This window comes from Schistocerca gregaria, chromosome 3 (genome assembly GCF_023897955.1).
Source record: "Schistocerca gregaria isolate iqSchGreg1 chromosome 3, iqSchGreg1.2, whole genome shotgun sequence".
NCBI lineage: Eukaryota > Metazoa > Arthropoda > Insecta > Orthoptera > Acrididae > Schistocerca > Schistocerca gregaria.
The window spans coordinates 596278791-596296831 of record NC_064922.1 but is presented as its reverse complement, the minus strand read 5'-3'; the positions used below and the strand labels follow the sequence as shown (position 1 = coordinate 596296831).

The window sequence follows — 18041 nt, the reverse complement described above, 5'->3', positions numbered from 1 at the left end:
CCCAGAACCGCACGGCCTCCCCGGCTGGCGAGCATCTATGCCTTTTGTAATTTTGGAGATGAGGAATGGCGATTGGGCATTGTTTTTTGGGGGTCAGATACATAGTTTGCAGGTAGATGTAATTTGAAGTGCAGAAGAGATACAACTTGTATTCGCAGTTATCAAGAATAAAAAATTTATTTTATGGAGAAGGTAAATATCATCTACTAACCTTTATTCGATGTTAGATCCCCGGGCCTTCATAAAACGATTAGTGTGTTTTGCAAACCAGTGCATAGTGATTTCTTCACAAATTAACAATAATCTGCAAATATCACACTCCAAACGACGCGAAATATTTCTCCATCAGGTTGTGTGTTAAAGACTTTCCCTAAGCGACCAATTTCTTAGTAAAAAGATAGCACACTGCTACTGCTGTTCAACCTTCTCATTCTGAATGTCTTTCCAAAAAATCTTATGGCGATGCGAGTACTTTAGCTGTCATGAGAGACGGGGTTTTCATCGCGAGCTGTAGCAGTTTTATCCAACTTTGCCTGGCATTCTCTGAGAACCAGAGAGACCAACTCATCCTGTACCTAACCTGTTCTCTCCTTACAGCAGCCATGAAAAAAAAAACATATTAATTTTTTATAATTGCGTAGGCTTCCGCGGCCAGAGTCAGTTGACATAAAAGTTTTCTGGGTATGGTTCCGTGTCATAATGTAAAAAACTACTGCTGCTGGAGAAAACCAACGTTTCGGCCACGGTTGCAGCGGCCTTCTTCTGGGTCTAATGGTGCATTCTGGCTATGCAGTGTCCTTTGTATTTTATTGTCACTGTTCACTGCGTATGCCATTACGTCATAATTTTGAAAGGTAGTTAGTTTCATTGGTCACTTAATGAAGAAGGAGAGGGAACTTTATATTAATAGGTTATTGCGGTGGAGGGAGAACGTAACCTCTGTTGTCTATTGGCTCTTGTGTTATGTGCCATGATAGGTGGTCACCGTCGAATGAGAAGTTGGCTGCTGTTTACCAAATGCTGGACGTCGGCCGCGCGGCGGCAGTTACTCGCTGGCAGTGCTCGTGACTGGTGTTGACAGTGCGGTCTGTTGGGCTCTGATTGCTGGCAGCCAAGATGGGGCAAGCCTGAGTCCATCCTCCCTGTTCATGTTATTAGGGTGTTTAAGTATTTCGATGGCCTCTCTGATTTTACGTTTCGTCGTAACTGCATAACTGGCTGCTTGGCCAACATCCAGGCTTCGCTGAATTTTATTTCTTTTCCGCAGTCTTGCTGATGTTCTGCCACTGTGGATTTGTTGTGGTGCCCTAGATGAATATAGCGCTCGTGTTCTCGAATGCGCATTGCTATTGGCCTACCAATTTCGCCCATGTATGCCTCTCCACATCCGCATTACACCTTGTAAACGCCTGCAGTGTGTAATGCATCCACCTTGTCCTTAGTGGAGCCTAGCACGTCCTGGATCCTACGACCACTGTAGAAGACAGACTGCACCCCAACGCGGCGAAGGTATTTGCCTATTCGGTCAGTAACACTCTTCACATAAGATAAGCGCACTGTTGGCTGCCGTTTGTCTATTTCTTGCTTATCTTTCTTACTTGTGTTCGTCGACAAGGCTGTGTGGATCGACTTATGGCTGTAGCCATTGGCTAGAAACGTTGTGCGTAGCCTTTTAAGTTCAGGTGTGATGTTTTGAGCATCGGTGTAGGCAATTGTTTTCACAGATTTTTATATTAGACCCCTCAAAATTTTAAAATCTGTGCATCTAGGAAAAAAAATCAAAAGAGAGTTTAAACGCAGTTGCTGTTTTGCCTGTGTCAAATTCAAAGGTAAAGTTATTTAATTATACTTGTGAAAGCCCAAGGGAATGTCTCCCACGGCATAATACTACCTCCACCAGAGTGCGTCTGTGGCACGGTCCACGTTTCGAGCAGCCGTTCTCCAGAATAACGGCGTCACAAGATACGACCATTGACCTGGTATAACAAGAGTCAATCATCTGACCACAGTCCAGTCTCGATGACCCCGTATCCACTGCAACCACAGCTGACGAAGTCGTTGGATTGAGCATAATATTCTCTCGTGGGATATGACACAGATCGCCGCCTCTCCTGCATTACAGAGCAGGCATGGTCCGACCTCCACGTTCTGCAATGAACCGTGGACATCCAACAACCTGTATATAATCTATTCGTGGTTTCACCATCCTTCAGTCCCTTTCCATAGGTGCTGTCTACTGTAGCTCGCGAACAGTCGACCAGCTTTGCCGTTTCCGAAGGGCCCGTTTCCAGATGCCGGGCCATAACGGTCAGTGGACATCTGGCTTGTGGCCCGTATCATCACTAGAATGGTTCTCCACTGGTTTCTGCTCTGCTTGTATAGTTTCCTTAGGGCATCAAGTGCTCGAGGCAGTACTCAGTGTCGCGATGGGTAGTAGCCATAATGTTTGAGGGTCATAAATGTATCTACTAATGTAGCAAAAAACACACATGTACAATAGAGTATCTGAGAGGAGCAGTCACTAAACTAGTTGAAGTGTCGCTTACCGGGTAGTGGGAGTGATGGCTCGGGACGTGAGGATGCGGCAGCGGCAGGGGCTGGTGGTCAAAGCCACCGTGAACGCTGCCCCCGCCCTCCACACCATACGAGCCATAGGAGCCGCCGCCCAGACCAGCGCCACCATAGCCCACACCTGTTCCCGGACCACTGACGAAGGAGCCGCCATGTTCCAGCCCGCCGCTCCCATACGCTCCATAACCGCCAGATTCTGTAACATCAGTACATAGAGTATAGTCAGAGCCAGACCCACATTCAAATAGTGTAGATTTTGAAAAATGAAGGAACCGCAGGACAGCTGCTTAACCCACAATCTTTTACTGTGTACACGCACAGCTTCGGAACACTTAAAGTTCAATCACCTGGTGTAGAAAACTGTTCCAGAACTAGTCGTGTACGCAATAAAAGATTGTCGATCAAGCGACTGTCCTGTGGTTTCTTCATGTTTCAAAATGGACTTGCGCAGTTGCGGCTGCCCCTTAAGAACTCGAAGCAATGTGCGTTTGGGGCAGCTTCTGTCCTGGGCAGGGCCCTGATGGAGATGGTTCGCCATTGTTTTCTTCTTGCGAAATAATTCTGTATCTGCATCACGGGGATGACTTATGCAACAGCAACAATTACAATTAGTACCGTATAACCGAGCTGGGTGGAGCAGTGGTAAGGCACTGGACTCGCATTCGGGAGGACGACGGTTCAATCCCGCGTCCGGCCATCCTGATTTAGGTTTTCCGTGATTTCCCTAAATCACTGCAGGCAAATGCCGGGATGGTTCCTCTGAAAGGGCACGGCCGACTTCCGTCCCCATCCTCCCGTACACCAATGAGACCGATGACCACGCTGTCTGGTCTCCTTCCCCAAACAACCAACCAACCTAGTACCGTATAAACGTTTGTCCCCTTTTCACATATACTATAAAAGTAGAAATAAAAGTGTATGTATGTATGAAACTTTCCTGGCAGATTAAAACTGTGTGCCCGACCGAGACTCGAACTCGGGACCTTTGCCTTTCGCGGGCAAGTGCTCTACCAATCTGCCAGGAAAGTTTCATATCAGCGCACACTCCGCTGCAGAGTGAAAATCTCATTCTGGATGTATGTATGTATGTTCCACATCTCATAAACCACTGGATCAATTTCAACTAAATTAGGTACACATATTACTAACTGTCTGAAAAGAACTCTTGTGGGGGTAAGTATCACCTACCTCTCAAAAGAATGGATCTGGGGGTGAAAAGAACGTAGTTCACGGCGTGTGAATAGTCAGGGTATATTCATCCAATATTGGAGAATGAGAACACCTAATGACTTACAACAAAGTTGACGCACAGTTTCAAACCTTTACGAGACTTTTTCTCGTTGACACCTTTCACTAAATGATGAAATGAAATGAGCGTATGGCATCGTTGGACGGGAAGCCCCATCCGGGGAAGTTCGACTTGCGCGCCGGTGATGAGGATGAAATGATGATGGAGACAACACAACACCCAGTCCCCGAGCGGAGAAAATCTTCAACCCGGCCGGGAATCGAACCCGGGCCAGTTTCTATGCGAGGTGGAAATGTGATGATGAAAGGAAAAACAAAATTATCGCTTACTACATTCTCGCTGGTTATGCAACAAAACTGTTCTATCAGGCATGAAGTTTTAATTTATTACTTCTTTACCACTAACTCTATTCGGGGAAAAATTTGCAGACGGTATTCACATATACTACTGACTGTATTCATGCCATATTGGCAACAAACTTCACACGTAATTTCAAACCTTTACGAGATTTTTTTCTCTTTGACATTCTCTACAAAATGATGAAAGGAAAGAAATGTTGCTTACTACATTTTCGCTGTTCACGCAGTAAAACTGCTGCACCAGACATGACGTTTTAATTCATTACTGTGGGACACACATACATACATATATACATACATGTATAGATACGCACACTACTAAGACGCTACTACAATCGAGTTAATTTAAGGAAATCCTTGACATCTGGCAGGTTTTTCACAGGTTTCAACTGCGGGCGTGAACGGCTCTATGCGAAAACGAAAGCCATCTACAGAGATACGAAGGGGCGTTGCCATAGAGACGTTTATAAAATCGCGTTGTAGACATGCGAAGCAGCTGCACGCAATATACAGGAACTGTCCGAGGTCGTGTTCCTTAATATGGTTATATGGATGCTGTACCTCGTTTATATCACAGCATATTTCTTTTTATGACCGTTTCATAATTTGAAAGGTGTCTTCACGATTACATGACAAAGAATTTTTTACGATGCTGCACTACAAACACTATTCACTTTTTGTTTTAGTTCCTAATGGAAAACTGCCAGAATGAATCCCCGAGCAACCTTGGGTGTGTCAGCTAGTAATCAAATACGTTCAGACATCCGCGGGGGCAGTTTGGCGTTCCTCGTTCGCCCGCTGGATTAAAGTCGCGCTGCCGGGTTGCTCACTGTTGCTGCCTGAGTGACAGCATAGCTGTAGCAACTACAACGTTCTGTGACAGTTTTAACACCTTAGACTCTCTCCCTTTTCGGTAGTTCGTTGGCCTCTGAGCAGTCCTGTTATTCAAAAACCTGGGAAGTAGATCGTATACTCAGATATTAAAAAGTAGGTCTTGGCGGTCGACATAAGCGATTTGTCCCTCCTCTGGTGCAAGGACTACTAGACAGGTCTAAGAGATTCCTATCATGTCATTCCTCTTGCTGTAAAGACTCGATGTTTAAAATCTTCTTGGATCGTCAGAACCTGTGAACAGTCTTCGAGTTTACCCCAGAATAAAAGTTGACAGACGTCAAGTGAGGCGAACGTGTAGGCCAACTTATTATGCCTTTATGTCCTATTTAGAGACCAAGAAAGGGCTGGGCGAGCACTTTGCCAGCCACAAGCGAGCAGTGAGCCGGGCAGCCTCCACCCATCGAACTGGCACCACAACCACTTACATCAAGTATTTCAAGTAGTACTTCCTCCAGGACAGCCGGTAGCACTTCGGTAAAATATTGTGCCTCTCTTTTAACCATTAAAGTTTCTTCAAAGAAGTAATGACCAGTTGCGTAGTCTCAAATAACTCTGTACCAAACATTCAGAATCCACTGGATGTGGAGTTCAAACTCCTCAGCTAGTTTGGATTCTTAGCGGACCGATAACGCATATTTCTTATATCTAGCTTACCATCATTCTCATGGTAACCAGAAAGAATCTATTGTCCTGATGTCGCATCAGAAGCGAGCGACAGAATTCCGTGCATCTTCTGTAGTTACGATGGTTAAGCCTCTGGTGAAGTGATCCGCGACACGAGTAGAAGCTGTCTGAGTGCAAAATGCAACAACGATGGCCTGATTTTGTCTAGAATCAGTCGCCGTTTCCCTGGAGCTAATATAGGGATTATGAGCAGTAACTGCCGGTAAGACAAATTTTTTCGTTCCGCTCGTTGCAGGCTTTCTGCTTAGCCTCAACATTGTGTTCCAGTGCTCTTACAATAACAATTTCCAGAACATTCGCTGAATTGACACCATCTGTCGGGATGTATTTTTGAGTACAACTTAACTGTAGTCTTGGCGTTCCTCTAGTTTCTCTTGTTTTTTTTTTTTTTTTTTTTTTTTTTTTTTTTTTTTTCCAAATTAACCAGCAAGCAACACACATGAACGATACAGGCAGCTCCATTTTTTCTGTGCACCTTTTATGCCGGTATCATCCATTGTGACGTATTTCCTTATTTAGGTATAAAATGACGAACTTCTGCATAAGATAGCAATCGGTTTCATCTTAAAAATAATCAAATCTCATGTTTTAAATGGTGTACTTACTCTGAAACTAGCAATCGGTATTTAAAGAGTGAAGCGCTGTTGAATTCGTCTCTTTTCGAACAACGAAAGTAGCAGCAGAAATTATCAAAGTTCCACTTGAAAATGTGATACTGAACCGGTATCTCTGTAATTAATACGGCTATGAAAAGAGACTATACGACGTTTAGACTATGACTAATAGTTTGCACATAGCGAGCGAGAGAGTACGAAAATCTTTCGTGTGGCTTATGAAGGCCAGCTATAACATTGTTGGTTGCATAAAGCGACATAAGGCGACAGTTGAATCACCCTACGAGGGTTACCCGGATAGTAATGTCCTATTTCACATCAAACATAAACCATCACAGATTTTTTCAAAAAAACTGTTTTATTTAATTCCTTACACGTTACTATATTTTTCTACATAGTTTCCATATTTGTTGAAATATGTGTCATAACGTTTTACAAGCTTTTGCATCCCTAAGTCATAGACGTCTGCTCTTGTAAGGGTAACCAGTCTTTAACTGTTTCCTTCACCTCGTCATCTGATGCGAAGCGCTTGCTGCCGAGAAACTCCTTCAGGTAACGGAACAAGCGAAAATCACTCGGCGCCAAGTCTGGACTGTACGGTGGGTGGACAATCTGCTCCCATTAAGATCTGATCAGATTTTGTATAGTAGAATGGGGTCTGGCGTTGTTATGCAGCAAAAAAACTCCAAATGTCAGCAAGCCACTTGGCTTATTCTGTATTAGACGTCGAAGCTTGCCTACATAAAACCATCAAGCCTCCATGTCTATCCAAAACATGGTTGCCACAACGTGGCATGCTGAGATTGTCTGCCTGACCTTGACTTTGACTGGTGATGGCGTGTGTCGCCTTTCCGTTGACTGATATTTAGACTCTGGGAGTCATGTGAGAAACCCACGACACGTTCCCTGTGACACCGTTATCTAAAAACTGATCACCTTCCTTAAGACATTGGTCCCAAAAATAAAGAGTACAAACCAAGATTTCCATTTTGTTCTTCTCAGTAAGCAGCCTGGCAACCCAACGTGCGCCGAATTTGCAAAATTGCAGATATTGTTCAAAGTTATTTTACCCACATTCGAAAATTCCAATGTTAAAGGTGAGATTCGCCGGTCTTTACGAGTTTCTCATCCAGCAGCTATGACCAAATCTTCTGAGGTCACTGACAGGCGGCATGATCGCGGTTCATCATTGATATTCTTCTGTCCGCCCTTGAAAGCTCTCACCCACTTACGCACTTTGCTGTCACTTTTAGACCATATGCCTCACTTACCTGTCCACGAACTTGCATTTCTGCAACGTTCCTTGTTGTCAAAAATCAAATCTTTCACACGTACTTTACAGTCGGTGGACTCATCAGTTGTTTTAAACATTTTGAACTGACGCAGTTAACAGTACACTTAGACATTACCAACGCAAATGACATCGTTTGCCAAGCAAGGCATACATGGCCTCTGGGCACAAGCGCATTTCAGTGTTGGCGTGACATTCGATTAGCTACAGCGATTTGGGCCCTACTTTCAGAATAACCCTCGTATATACACTCCTGGAAATTGAAATAAGAACACCGTGAATTCATTGTCCCAGGAAGGGGAAACTTTATTGACACATTCCTGGGGTCAGGTACATAACATGATCACACTGACAGAACCACAGGCACATAGACACAGGCAACAGAGCATGCACAATGTCGGCACTAGTACAGTGTATATCCACCTTTCGCAGCAATGCAGGCTGCTATTCTCCTATGGAGAAGATCGTAGAGATGCTGGATGTAGTCCTGTGGAACGGCTTGCCATGTCATTTCCACCTGGCGCCTCAGTTGGACCAGTGTTCGTGCTGGACGTGCAGACCGCGTGAGACGACGCTTCATCCAGTCCCAAACATGCTCAATGGGGGACAGATCTGGAGATCTTGCCGGCCAGGGTAGTTGACTTACACCTTCTAGAGCACGTTGGGTGGCACGGGATACATGCGGACGTGCATTGTCCTGTTGGAACAGCAAGTTCCCTTGCCGGTCTAGGAATGGTAGAACGATGGGTTCGATGACGGTTTGGATGTACCGTGCACTATTCAGTGTCCCCTCGACGATCACCAGAGGTGTACGGCCAGTGTAGGAGATCGCTCCCCACACCATGATGCCAAGTGTTGGCCCTGTGTGCCTCGGTCATATGCAGTCCTGATTGTGGCGCTTACCTGCACGGCGCCAAACACGCATACGACCATCATTGGCACCAAGGCAGAAGCGACTCTCATCGCTGAAGACGACACGTCTCCATTCGTCCCTCCATTCACGCCTCTCGCGACACCACTGGAGGCGGGCTGCACGATGTTGGGGCGTGAGCGGAAGACGGCCTAACGGTGTGCGGGACCGTAGCCCAGCTTCATGGAGACGGTTGCGAATGATCCTCGCCGATACCCCAGGAGCAAAAGTGTCCCTAATTTGCTGGGAAGTGGCGGTGCGGTCCCCTACGACACTGCGTGGGATCCTACGGTCTTGGCGTGCATCCGTGCGTCGCTGCGGTCCGGTCCCAGGTCGACGGGCACGTGCACCTTCCGCCGACCACTGGCGACAACATCGATGTACTGTGGAGACCTCACGCCCCACGTGTTGAGCAATTCGGCGGTACGTCCACCCGGCCTCCCGCATGCCCACTATACGTCCTCGCTCAAAGTCCGTCAACTGCACATACGGTTCACGTCCACGCTGTCGCGGCATGCTACCAGTGTTAAAGACTGCGATGGAGCTCCGTATGCCACGGCAAACTGGCTGACACTGACGGCGGCGGTGCACAAATGCTGCGCAGCTAGCGCCATTCGACGGCCAACACCGCAGTTCCTGGTGTGTCCGCTGTGCCGTGCGTGTGATCATTGCTTGTACAGCCCTCTCGCAGTGTCCGGAGCAAGTATGGTGGGTCTGACACACCGGTGTCAATGTGTTCTTTTTTCTATTTCCAGGAGTGTAGAAGAAATACTGGCTTTTCAAACGGCAAAGGACAAGCTCAAGAGAAATTTATTTCATTCTCTTTGTACTGAAGGTAGTTCTGACTATCCGGAGTATGCAAAGCTATTACCTGCCGTTCACGGGATCGAATCGGCTCAGTGGTAATACATCAACGTGAAGAGAGGCCCTATAAATACTATGGACAGTAATTCCACCCCTCGAAAGGGGCGTTATATTCTGTGTGCCCCGAAGGTGGTATCTGAGAGTCAGCCATATACGACACCACCAAGGTACACTTTCTTCTTTGATTTATCACATATTCAATCAAACCATGACTATCACAACAGTATACTTCATAATCTCAAGTATAACTCTTTTACGCGATAGTCTAATACCGGATGCATCCTCCACGAGCACGGATGAAGGCAATGGCAGGCATATACATCTACGTCTATGCAAACGACTGTGAAAAGCATAGCATAGGGTACTTCCCAATGTGTCACGTATCATGGATTCTTCCTGTTCCATTCATGTACAGAGGTTTGCCTCCGTAGTCGAGGTAGCTCGAGACGGGGTAAGCCGGTTCAAATCCTGGTGGTGAATAAAATTATGTGGCCAGCAAGGAGAGAGAGGAAGTGGCGTAAAGACTTTGGCCAGTGCCTTGGATTAAATACCAGACAACTCCTTGTCATCTCATGAAGTGAGGATATGCGATACTTTTGGCGGTGATCCGTCGCTCGGATGGGGACATTAAGCTTGGTGATCCCCTTGGTACTTTTCGAGAGGAAAAGGCTATTTACCGGCGGAGGGTTTACCCTCTCTCTTCTCTCACCATTTTGATACAACACAAACATACCACGACACAATACACGTATCCATTACATCCTCTCCCACTTTACAAATACACACGAGACGCAGCTCTCACATACCCGCAAGGGAAGGGAGGAACATGTTCGGAGGAAGGACGCCCCATCCGACAGACGAGTGAATCCATCCCGTTGGATATCATAGCCAACAATATCATACCACACTTAACATTTTTACATGTATGGAGCGTGGGAACAGTAGTTGCTTAAATGCCTCTCTGCGAGCTGTAATTACTCTAATGTTCTCTTCGCGGTCCCTACTATAGGGACACGTAGAGAGTTGTCATATATTCCTAGATTGCTCACTTAAAGCTGGTTCTTGAAACTTTGTGAGCAGGCTTTCTCGGGACAGCTTGCATCTATCTTAAAATGGCTGCCAGTTCGGTTTTTCGTTTTTTCTTTGTTTCTTTTCTTTCTTTCAACATTTCCGAGACGCTCTCACATCGGTGAAACAAACTTGTGACCTTCGTTGCGGCCCTTTTCGTACGCGCTCAATATCGCCTGTTTCTTCTATTTGGCATGGGTCCGACACACTTGAGCAATACTCTATGTTTGTTTTTAAAACAGTCTCGTTTTTAGGCCAGTTGCTTTTTCATAGTATCCCACAAATGAACCGAACTCTGCTACCTGCTCTACCTACGACTTAGCCTATGGGATCGTTCCATTTCATACCCCAATAAATTGTTACTCAGATTAGCGAAACCAATGGGGACGCACAGATATTTTTAATCGTATGACACCACATTTTTATTCTGTTTTTGAAGAGCACAGTTTTACATTTCTGAACATTTAAAGGAAGCTGCCAATCTTTGCTCCACTTTGAAATCTTATCAAGATCTAACTGAACGTTTGCGCAGCTTTTATCGGACAGTATTTACAGTATTTAACAAGAAATAAAAATGCTGTCTTAACACAAAAAACGCGAATATGCGTTGGACAGAGTTAGGGATGTAAAAGAAGGGAACTAGCTTTTCGACGTATCTGGAAGCTTCGAAGACATTTAAATCAAAACATTTTGACATATTCGAGCTTTTATAAGAGTTAAACGTACATCTCCAGCGCAGTGAGCCCTATTAGCTGCAAGGTGTTGACACACCTGCATCTTGTAATTTGTAGGGCAAAGCTGATGATCCTATGCCCAAAATCAAGAAGATTCGCCAGCCGTAATAAACAATAAAGATCATATGGCTGATGAGCATATATGGAGTGGATTTGTTCCTGGAGGGTCGTTACCACATTTTTTTTTAATTTCTGGATTGGGGTGGGGGGGTCGATTTTTTTCCCCGAGGGGACCATTTCTACCCCTGTAAACACAAGTTTATGTCCTTCTGGGGAGTGGGTTGCATCTACAATAGGAAGTATCCCAAGGTGGGTGTGCATCTATAATAGGAAAAATACCAGAATGGAAATGCGCCCACGAGATGATAAATGCCATGTCAGATGACATGACGGCATGTGTCATGTTATACGACCTGAGATCATGTATCATTTTACTTCATCTGACACGATGAGTTATATTACGTCACATGGGTACTAATGCAACACTGAAGCAAGATATAGCAAGAAATGTGTAAACTGGCAGAACACGGCGCTGCGATGGGCAACGCTGATATAAGACAACAAGCGTCTGACTCAGTTGTTAGATCGGTTACTGCTGGTACAATTGCAGGTTACCAAGATTTAAGTGAGTTTGAACGTGGTGTTATAGTTAGCACACAAGCGATAGGAGACAGCATCTCCGAGGTGGCTATGAAGTTGGGATTATCCCATACGACCATTTTACGAGTGTACCGTGAATATCAGTAATTCGACATAGCCGCAAGAACGGGACCAACGACGACTGAAGAGAATAATTCAAAGTGACGAAAGTGCAGCCCTTCCACAAATTGTTGCAGATTTCAATGCTGGGCCATCAACAAGTGTCAGCATGTGAATCATTCAACGAATCATCGTCTATATGGGTTTTCGGAGTCGAAGGCCCACTCGTGTACCCTTGATGAAATGAAATGTCGTGTGGCGAGGGCCTCCCGGCGGGTAGACCTGATGGACTGTTGATGATTGGAAACATTTTGCCTGGTCGGACGAGTCTCGTTTCAAACTGCATCGAGCGGATGACGTGTACGGATATGGAGACAACCTCATGAATCCATGGACCCTGCATGTCAGCAGCGGACTGTTCAAGCTGGTGGAGGTTCTGTAATGGTGTGGGGCGTGTGCAGTTGGAGTGATATGGAACCCCGGATACGTCTAGATACGATTCTGACAGGTGACACGTACATAAGCGCCCTGTCTGATCACCTGTATCAACTCGTGTCCATTGTGCTTTCCGGCAATTCCAGCAAGACAATGAGACACCCCACATGTCCAGAATTGCTACAGCGTGGCCCCAGGAACACTCTTCTTAGTTTAATCACTTCCGCTGCCCACCAAACTCGCGATACATGAACATTATTTAGTATATGTGGGGTGCATTGCAACGTGCTGTTCAGAAGATATTTCCACCACCTCGTACTCTTATGGGTTTATGGACAGCGCTGCAGGATCCATGGTGTCAGTTCCCTCCATAGGTACTTCAGACATTAGTCGAGTCCATGCCACGTCGTGTTCCGTAACTTCTGCGTGTTCGCGTGGGCCCTACACGATATTATTTAGTTGTACCAGTGTCTTCGGCTCTTCAGTGCAAGACGAAAAGATAATTCCTTTTTCTACACCCCTAACCCTGCCTCGGACGTATTCACCTTTTTTGTGCTATGATAAGAACGTTTTTCATCCTGGTTCCCAACATTACTCTACCAAAATTTTTACATTAGCCCACCATAGCTTGGCAACCGACATAGATTATTGTTGACTCGAGTGGCGACTGTCTTTCGAACCATATAACTTACATCCTAGCAACGGATAAGGCTCTTACAAAACAACAGGAAGACCATTCATTAAACGTATTTATTTAACTTCTTGCAGAATTTAAACCGATTCGCACAAGTTTGAAACATGGAATTGTGCTATATAAGAAAATCACAAAAAACGTGTTTTTGCACTTAAAATCAGAATGAAACTAGATTTTTGAAAGCGAGTTTTCAATTTTACCGTAAAAATCCACTCGAATTTAAACAGTAATGTGTCGACAAGGGATAGAGATTAAACGATAAAAAAATGCATTCTTACTTTATCCATTTATATACCTTCTGGCAAAATTTGAACCGATTCGTACAAGTTTAAAGTACAGAAGCAGCGGGCTTCAGAAACCTCTCAGAAAAATTGCGTTTTTTGCACGTAAAATACAAATTAAGCAAAATTTTTTCAAACGGTTATGACTTATCTTAGACCAAAGTCAGATACACAGTTGGACCAAATATTAACTCTCAGTCTCGCCCCAATCCGTAGTTATTTCAAGTATTCAAATGGCTCTGAGCACTAAGAGGCTTTACATCTGAGGTCATCAGTCCCCTAGAACTTAGAACTACTTAAACCTGACTAACCTGAGGACATTTAAGGGTGACTGTTTTCGCATGTAAAATCCGAACGAGGGTGACTGTTTTTGCACTCACAATGCGAACAATGCACATACACATGGTGCTGTTAGCTGAGCACTAATTTCAGCAAAAGGAATTAATCAATTCGCACAATTTACATGGTCGCCAGCTGCGGCTGGTCGTTCAAACCTGGCTTAATATACTGTAATATAACTACAGTAAAACAGATGTTCGAACGGCTATAGAAATGGCCGCTGGTCCGGGCCAAACGAAAAACTTTTTAGCTCGTGTTCCTAGCTCACAACCTGAGTACCAAGACCCCCACAAACCGCGATTCTACACGCAGCCTTTTCAGGCATATTTGTTACAGCGCTTCCGCTCTGAGACTGTCATAAATAACTGCGCAATCTGCGAAAAGTCTGAGGATAGCATTAATATTGTCTGGAAGGTCAGTAATGTGCAATATGAACCGTATTGGTCCCCACACATATTTCTGGAGCGCAACTGAAATTACTTTACACCTGTCGATGATTTTCCTTCCAAGGGAACATTATGTGTATTGCACGAAATCCTCAATCCAGTTACAAATTTCGCCTTATACCCGATATGACCGTGCTTTCGATAGCTCAAGGTGTGCAGATATTCATGGGCGCTTGCAGAATATCTACGGAGACCTGGCGGTAAACAAATGCACGGTGAGTTGGTGGGGAATGAAACATGGTTTCATAACATCGAACCGTAAAGAAAACGGCAATCCATTGAGTGAGGCCACATGACGTTTCCTAAGAAAAGAGTTCAAACCCGCACCTTCAGCCGGTAAAGTCGTGGCGATGCTCATCTAGGACTCTGAAGCGGCTATTCTGTTTTATGTCCTCCCTCAAGTTGCAACGATTATCTCTGAAGTATATTGTGCTTCCTTCAGGAATTGAAGAAACTACTTCAACGTGTTCATCGCCACAAAAATGCAAACGAAATTCTCCTTCTACATCTACATCTACAACAACATTTATATTGCGCAAGCCACCCAACGGTGTGTGGCGGAGGTCACTTAACGTACCACTGTCATTACCTCCCTCTCCTGTTCCAGCCGCGTATGGTTCGCTGGAAGAACGACTGCCGGAAAGCCTCCGTGAGCGCTCGAATCTCTCTAACTTTACATTCGTGGTCTCCTCGGGAGGTATAAATAGGGGGATGCAATATATTCGATTCCTCGTCCAAAAACGCACTCTCTCGAAACTTGGACAGCAAGCTACATCGTGATGCAGAGCGCCTCTCTTGCAGAGTCTGCCACTTGAGTTTGCTAAACATCTCCGTAACGCTATCACACATACCAAATAACCCTGTTACGAAACGCGCCGCTCTTCTTTGGATTGTCCCTATCTCCTGTGTCAACGCGACCTGGTACAGAACCCACACTGATGAGCAATACTGAAGTATAGGTCGAACGAGTGTTTTGTAAGCCACCTCCTTTGTTGATGGACTACATTTTCTAAGGACTCTCCCAATGAATCTCAACCTGGCACCAGCCTTACCAACGAATAATTTTATATGATCATTCCATTTCGAATCGTTCCGAACTCATCCACCCAGATACACTCCTGGAAATGGAAAAAAGAACACATTGACACCGGTGTGTCAGACCCACCATACTTGCTCCGGACACTGCGAGAGGACTGTACAAGCAATGATCACACTCACGGCACAGCGGACACACCAGGAACCGCGGTGTTGGCCGTCGAATGGCGCTAGCTGCGCAGCATTTGTGCACCGCCGCCGTCAGTGTCAGCCAGTTTGCCGTGGCATACGGAGCTCCATCGCAGTCTTTAACACTGGTAGCATGCCGCGACAGCGTGGACGTGAACCGTATGTGCAGTTGACGGACTTTGAGCGAGGACGTATAGTGGGCATGCGGGAGGCCGGGCGGACGTACCGCCGAATTGCTCAACACGTGGGGCGTGAGGTCTCCACAGTACATCGATGTTGTCGCCAGTGGTCGGCGGAAGGTGCACGTGCCCGTCGACCTGGAACCGGACCGCAGCGACGCACGGATGCACGCCAAGACCGTAGGATCCCACGCAGTGTCGTAGGGGACCGCACCGCCACTTCCCAGCAAATTAGGGACACTTTTGCTCCTGGGGTATCGGCGAGGATCATTCGCAACCGTCTCCATGAAGCTGGGCTACGGTCCCGCACACCGTTAGGCCGTCTTCCGCTCACGCCCCAACATCGTGCAGCCCGCCTCCAGTGGTGTCGCGAGAGGCGTGAATGGAGGGACGAATGGAGACGTGTCGTCTTCAGCGATGAGAGTCGCTTCTGCCTTGGTGCCAATGATGGTCGTATGCGTATTTGGCGCCGTGCAGGTAAGCGCCACAATCAGGACTGCATACGACCGAGGCACACAGGGCCAACACCCGGCATAATGGTGTGGGGAGCGATCTCCTACACTGGCCGTACACCTCTGGTGATCGTCGAGGGGACACTGAATAGTGCACGGTACATCCAAACCGTCATCGAACCCATCGTTCTACCATTCCTAGACCGGCAAGGGAACTTTCTGTTCCAACAGGACAATGCACGTCCGCATACATCCCGTGCCACCCAACGTGCTCTAGAAGGTGTAAGTCAACTACCCTAGCCAGCAAGATCTCCGGATCTGTCCCCCATTGAGCATGTTTGGCACTGGATGAAGCGTCGTCTCACGCGGTCTGCACGTCCAGCACGAACGCTGGTCCAACTGAGGCGCCAGGTGGAAATGGCATGGCAAGCCGTTCCACAGGACTACATCCAGCATCTCTACGATCGTCTCCATGGGAGAATAGCAGCCTGCATTGCTGCGAAAGGTGGATATACACTGTACTAGTGCCGACATTGTGCATGCTCTCTTGCCTGTGTCTACGTGCCTGTGGTTCTGTCAGTGTGATCATGTGATGTATCTGACCCCAGGAATGTGTCAATAAAGTTTCCCCTTCCTGGGACAATGAATTCACGGTGTTCTTATTTCAATTTTCAGGAGTGTATTTTACAGAAGTAACTGCTACCAGTGTTTGTTCCGCTATCATATAATCATACAATAAAGGATCCTTCTTCTCTATGACAAAGCAAGGCCTCACACGAGTCAGCGCTCCCGAGAGGAGCTCACAAAATTTCACTGGACTGTTCTTCCTCACGCACCCTACAGTCCGCATCTCAGACCTTCCAACTTCCGTTTGTTGGTCCAATGAAGAATGCATACCTCGAGAGTCAGTACGTGGATGATGGGAAGGTTACTGATGCGGCAAGACCTTGGCTCCGACGTCGACCAGCAGAGTGGAACCACTCCGGTATACTGGCCCTCCCAGTAAATGAAAATGTCGTGTGACTAGGGCCTCCCGTCGGTTGGACCGTTTGACGGTTCAAGTCTTCCCATTTGACGCCACTTCGGCGACTTGCACGTCGATGGGGATGAAATGATGATGATTAGGACAACACAACACCCAGTCCCTGAGCGGAGAAAACTCCGACCCAGCCGGGAATCGAATCCGGGCCTTTAGGATTGACATTGTGTAGCGGTGACCACTCAGTTACAGGGGGAGGACGCCCTTTCAGTAAGGTGGTGTAAGGCCGTCGTGTTGAACGGAGATTATGTTGAGAATCAGGGTTCTGTAGCAATAGAGTGGGGAATAGTATGGTATATTGAATTAACCCAACCAGCTTTCACGAAAAAGAGTTGCACTGCATATTGAACGTCCCTGAAAATGTTCATTAGAATCTAGCCCACAGAACACTTCGTTGTTCCACACTCGGGCCATTCACAAGGAATTCTACTGAAATGCCACGTACCTGGGAAGGCGGAAGCGCTCCTGTGCGAGGAGGGGAGCTGCTGCAGTTGGTCCTCGGCAGCCGGGGGTTCGCTCACGGAGTCGTTGGTTGCCGTGCCGGCCACGATGGCGCGCGCGGGGCTCGAAGCCAGTAGTACCGCTAGCAACAGCGCCGCCGGCAGCTTCCCAGCAGCCATGGTGCAGCAGAAGCGCTCCCGCGGCGGCAGGTGGCCCTATATATGCGACAGACACTCTCTCCGCCGCGACAAACAGAGCGGCACCGACCGCCACAATGCACAATGGCAGACGAGGTGCTCGCGAGACGCACGGCACGACGCTGCCCGCCGGGGCCACGCGCTTCCGTGTTCCGCAATCTGCTGTCCTCGGTCTCCATCACTCACCGCGCCTTACCGTGCCTGGTACTTCCATGTATCTCTCTTTTCTACTCTTTTATTTAACTTTGCCCTTCCTGTCATCACGGTCCTCAGTTAACCTACGAGAGGTAATCAGAAAACTTTAATTATCATCTCCAAAATCAAGTAGCAAACATGAGACTTGGTGTTTTATACAAGGTGATTCTGTGATGATGTTA

The 18041-nt window shown here is 46.6% G+C and overlaps 1 protein-coding gene across 1 annotated transcript in view; it reads right to left on the bottom strand.

Moving 5' to 3' along the window:
- Positions 1 to 17646, bottom strand: part of LOC126355488 (POU domain, class 4, transcription factor 1-like) — an 84682-nt gene extending 67036 nt beyond the window's left edge. Inside the window, exons 1-2 of the mRNA XM_050005805.1 lie at positions 17472 to 17646; positions 2547 to 2767 (exon numbers count right to left, since the gene is read on the bottom strand). Coding sequence (XP_049861762.1) covers positions 2547 to 2767; positions 17472 to 17646 — 396 coding nt within the window. The remainder of the gene's footprint in view (positions 1 to 2546; positions 2768 to 17471) is intronic.
- Between the last annotated feature and the right edge of the window lie 395 nt (positions 17647 to 18041).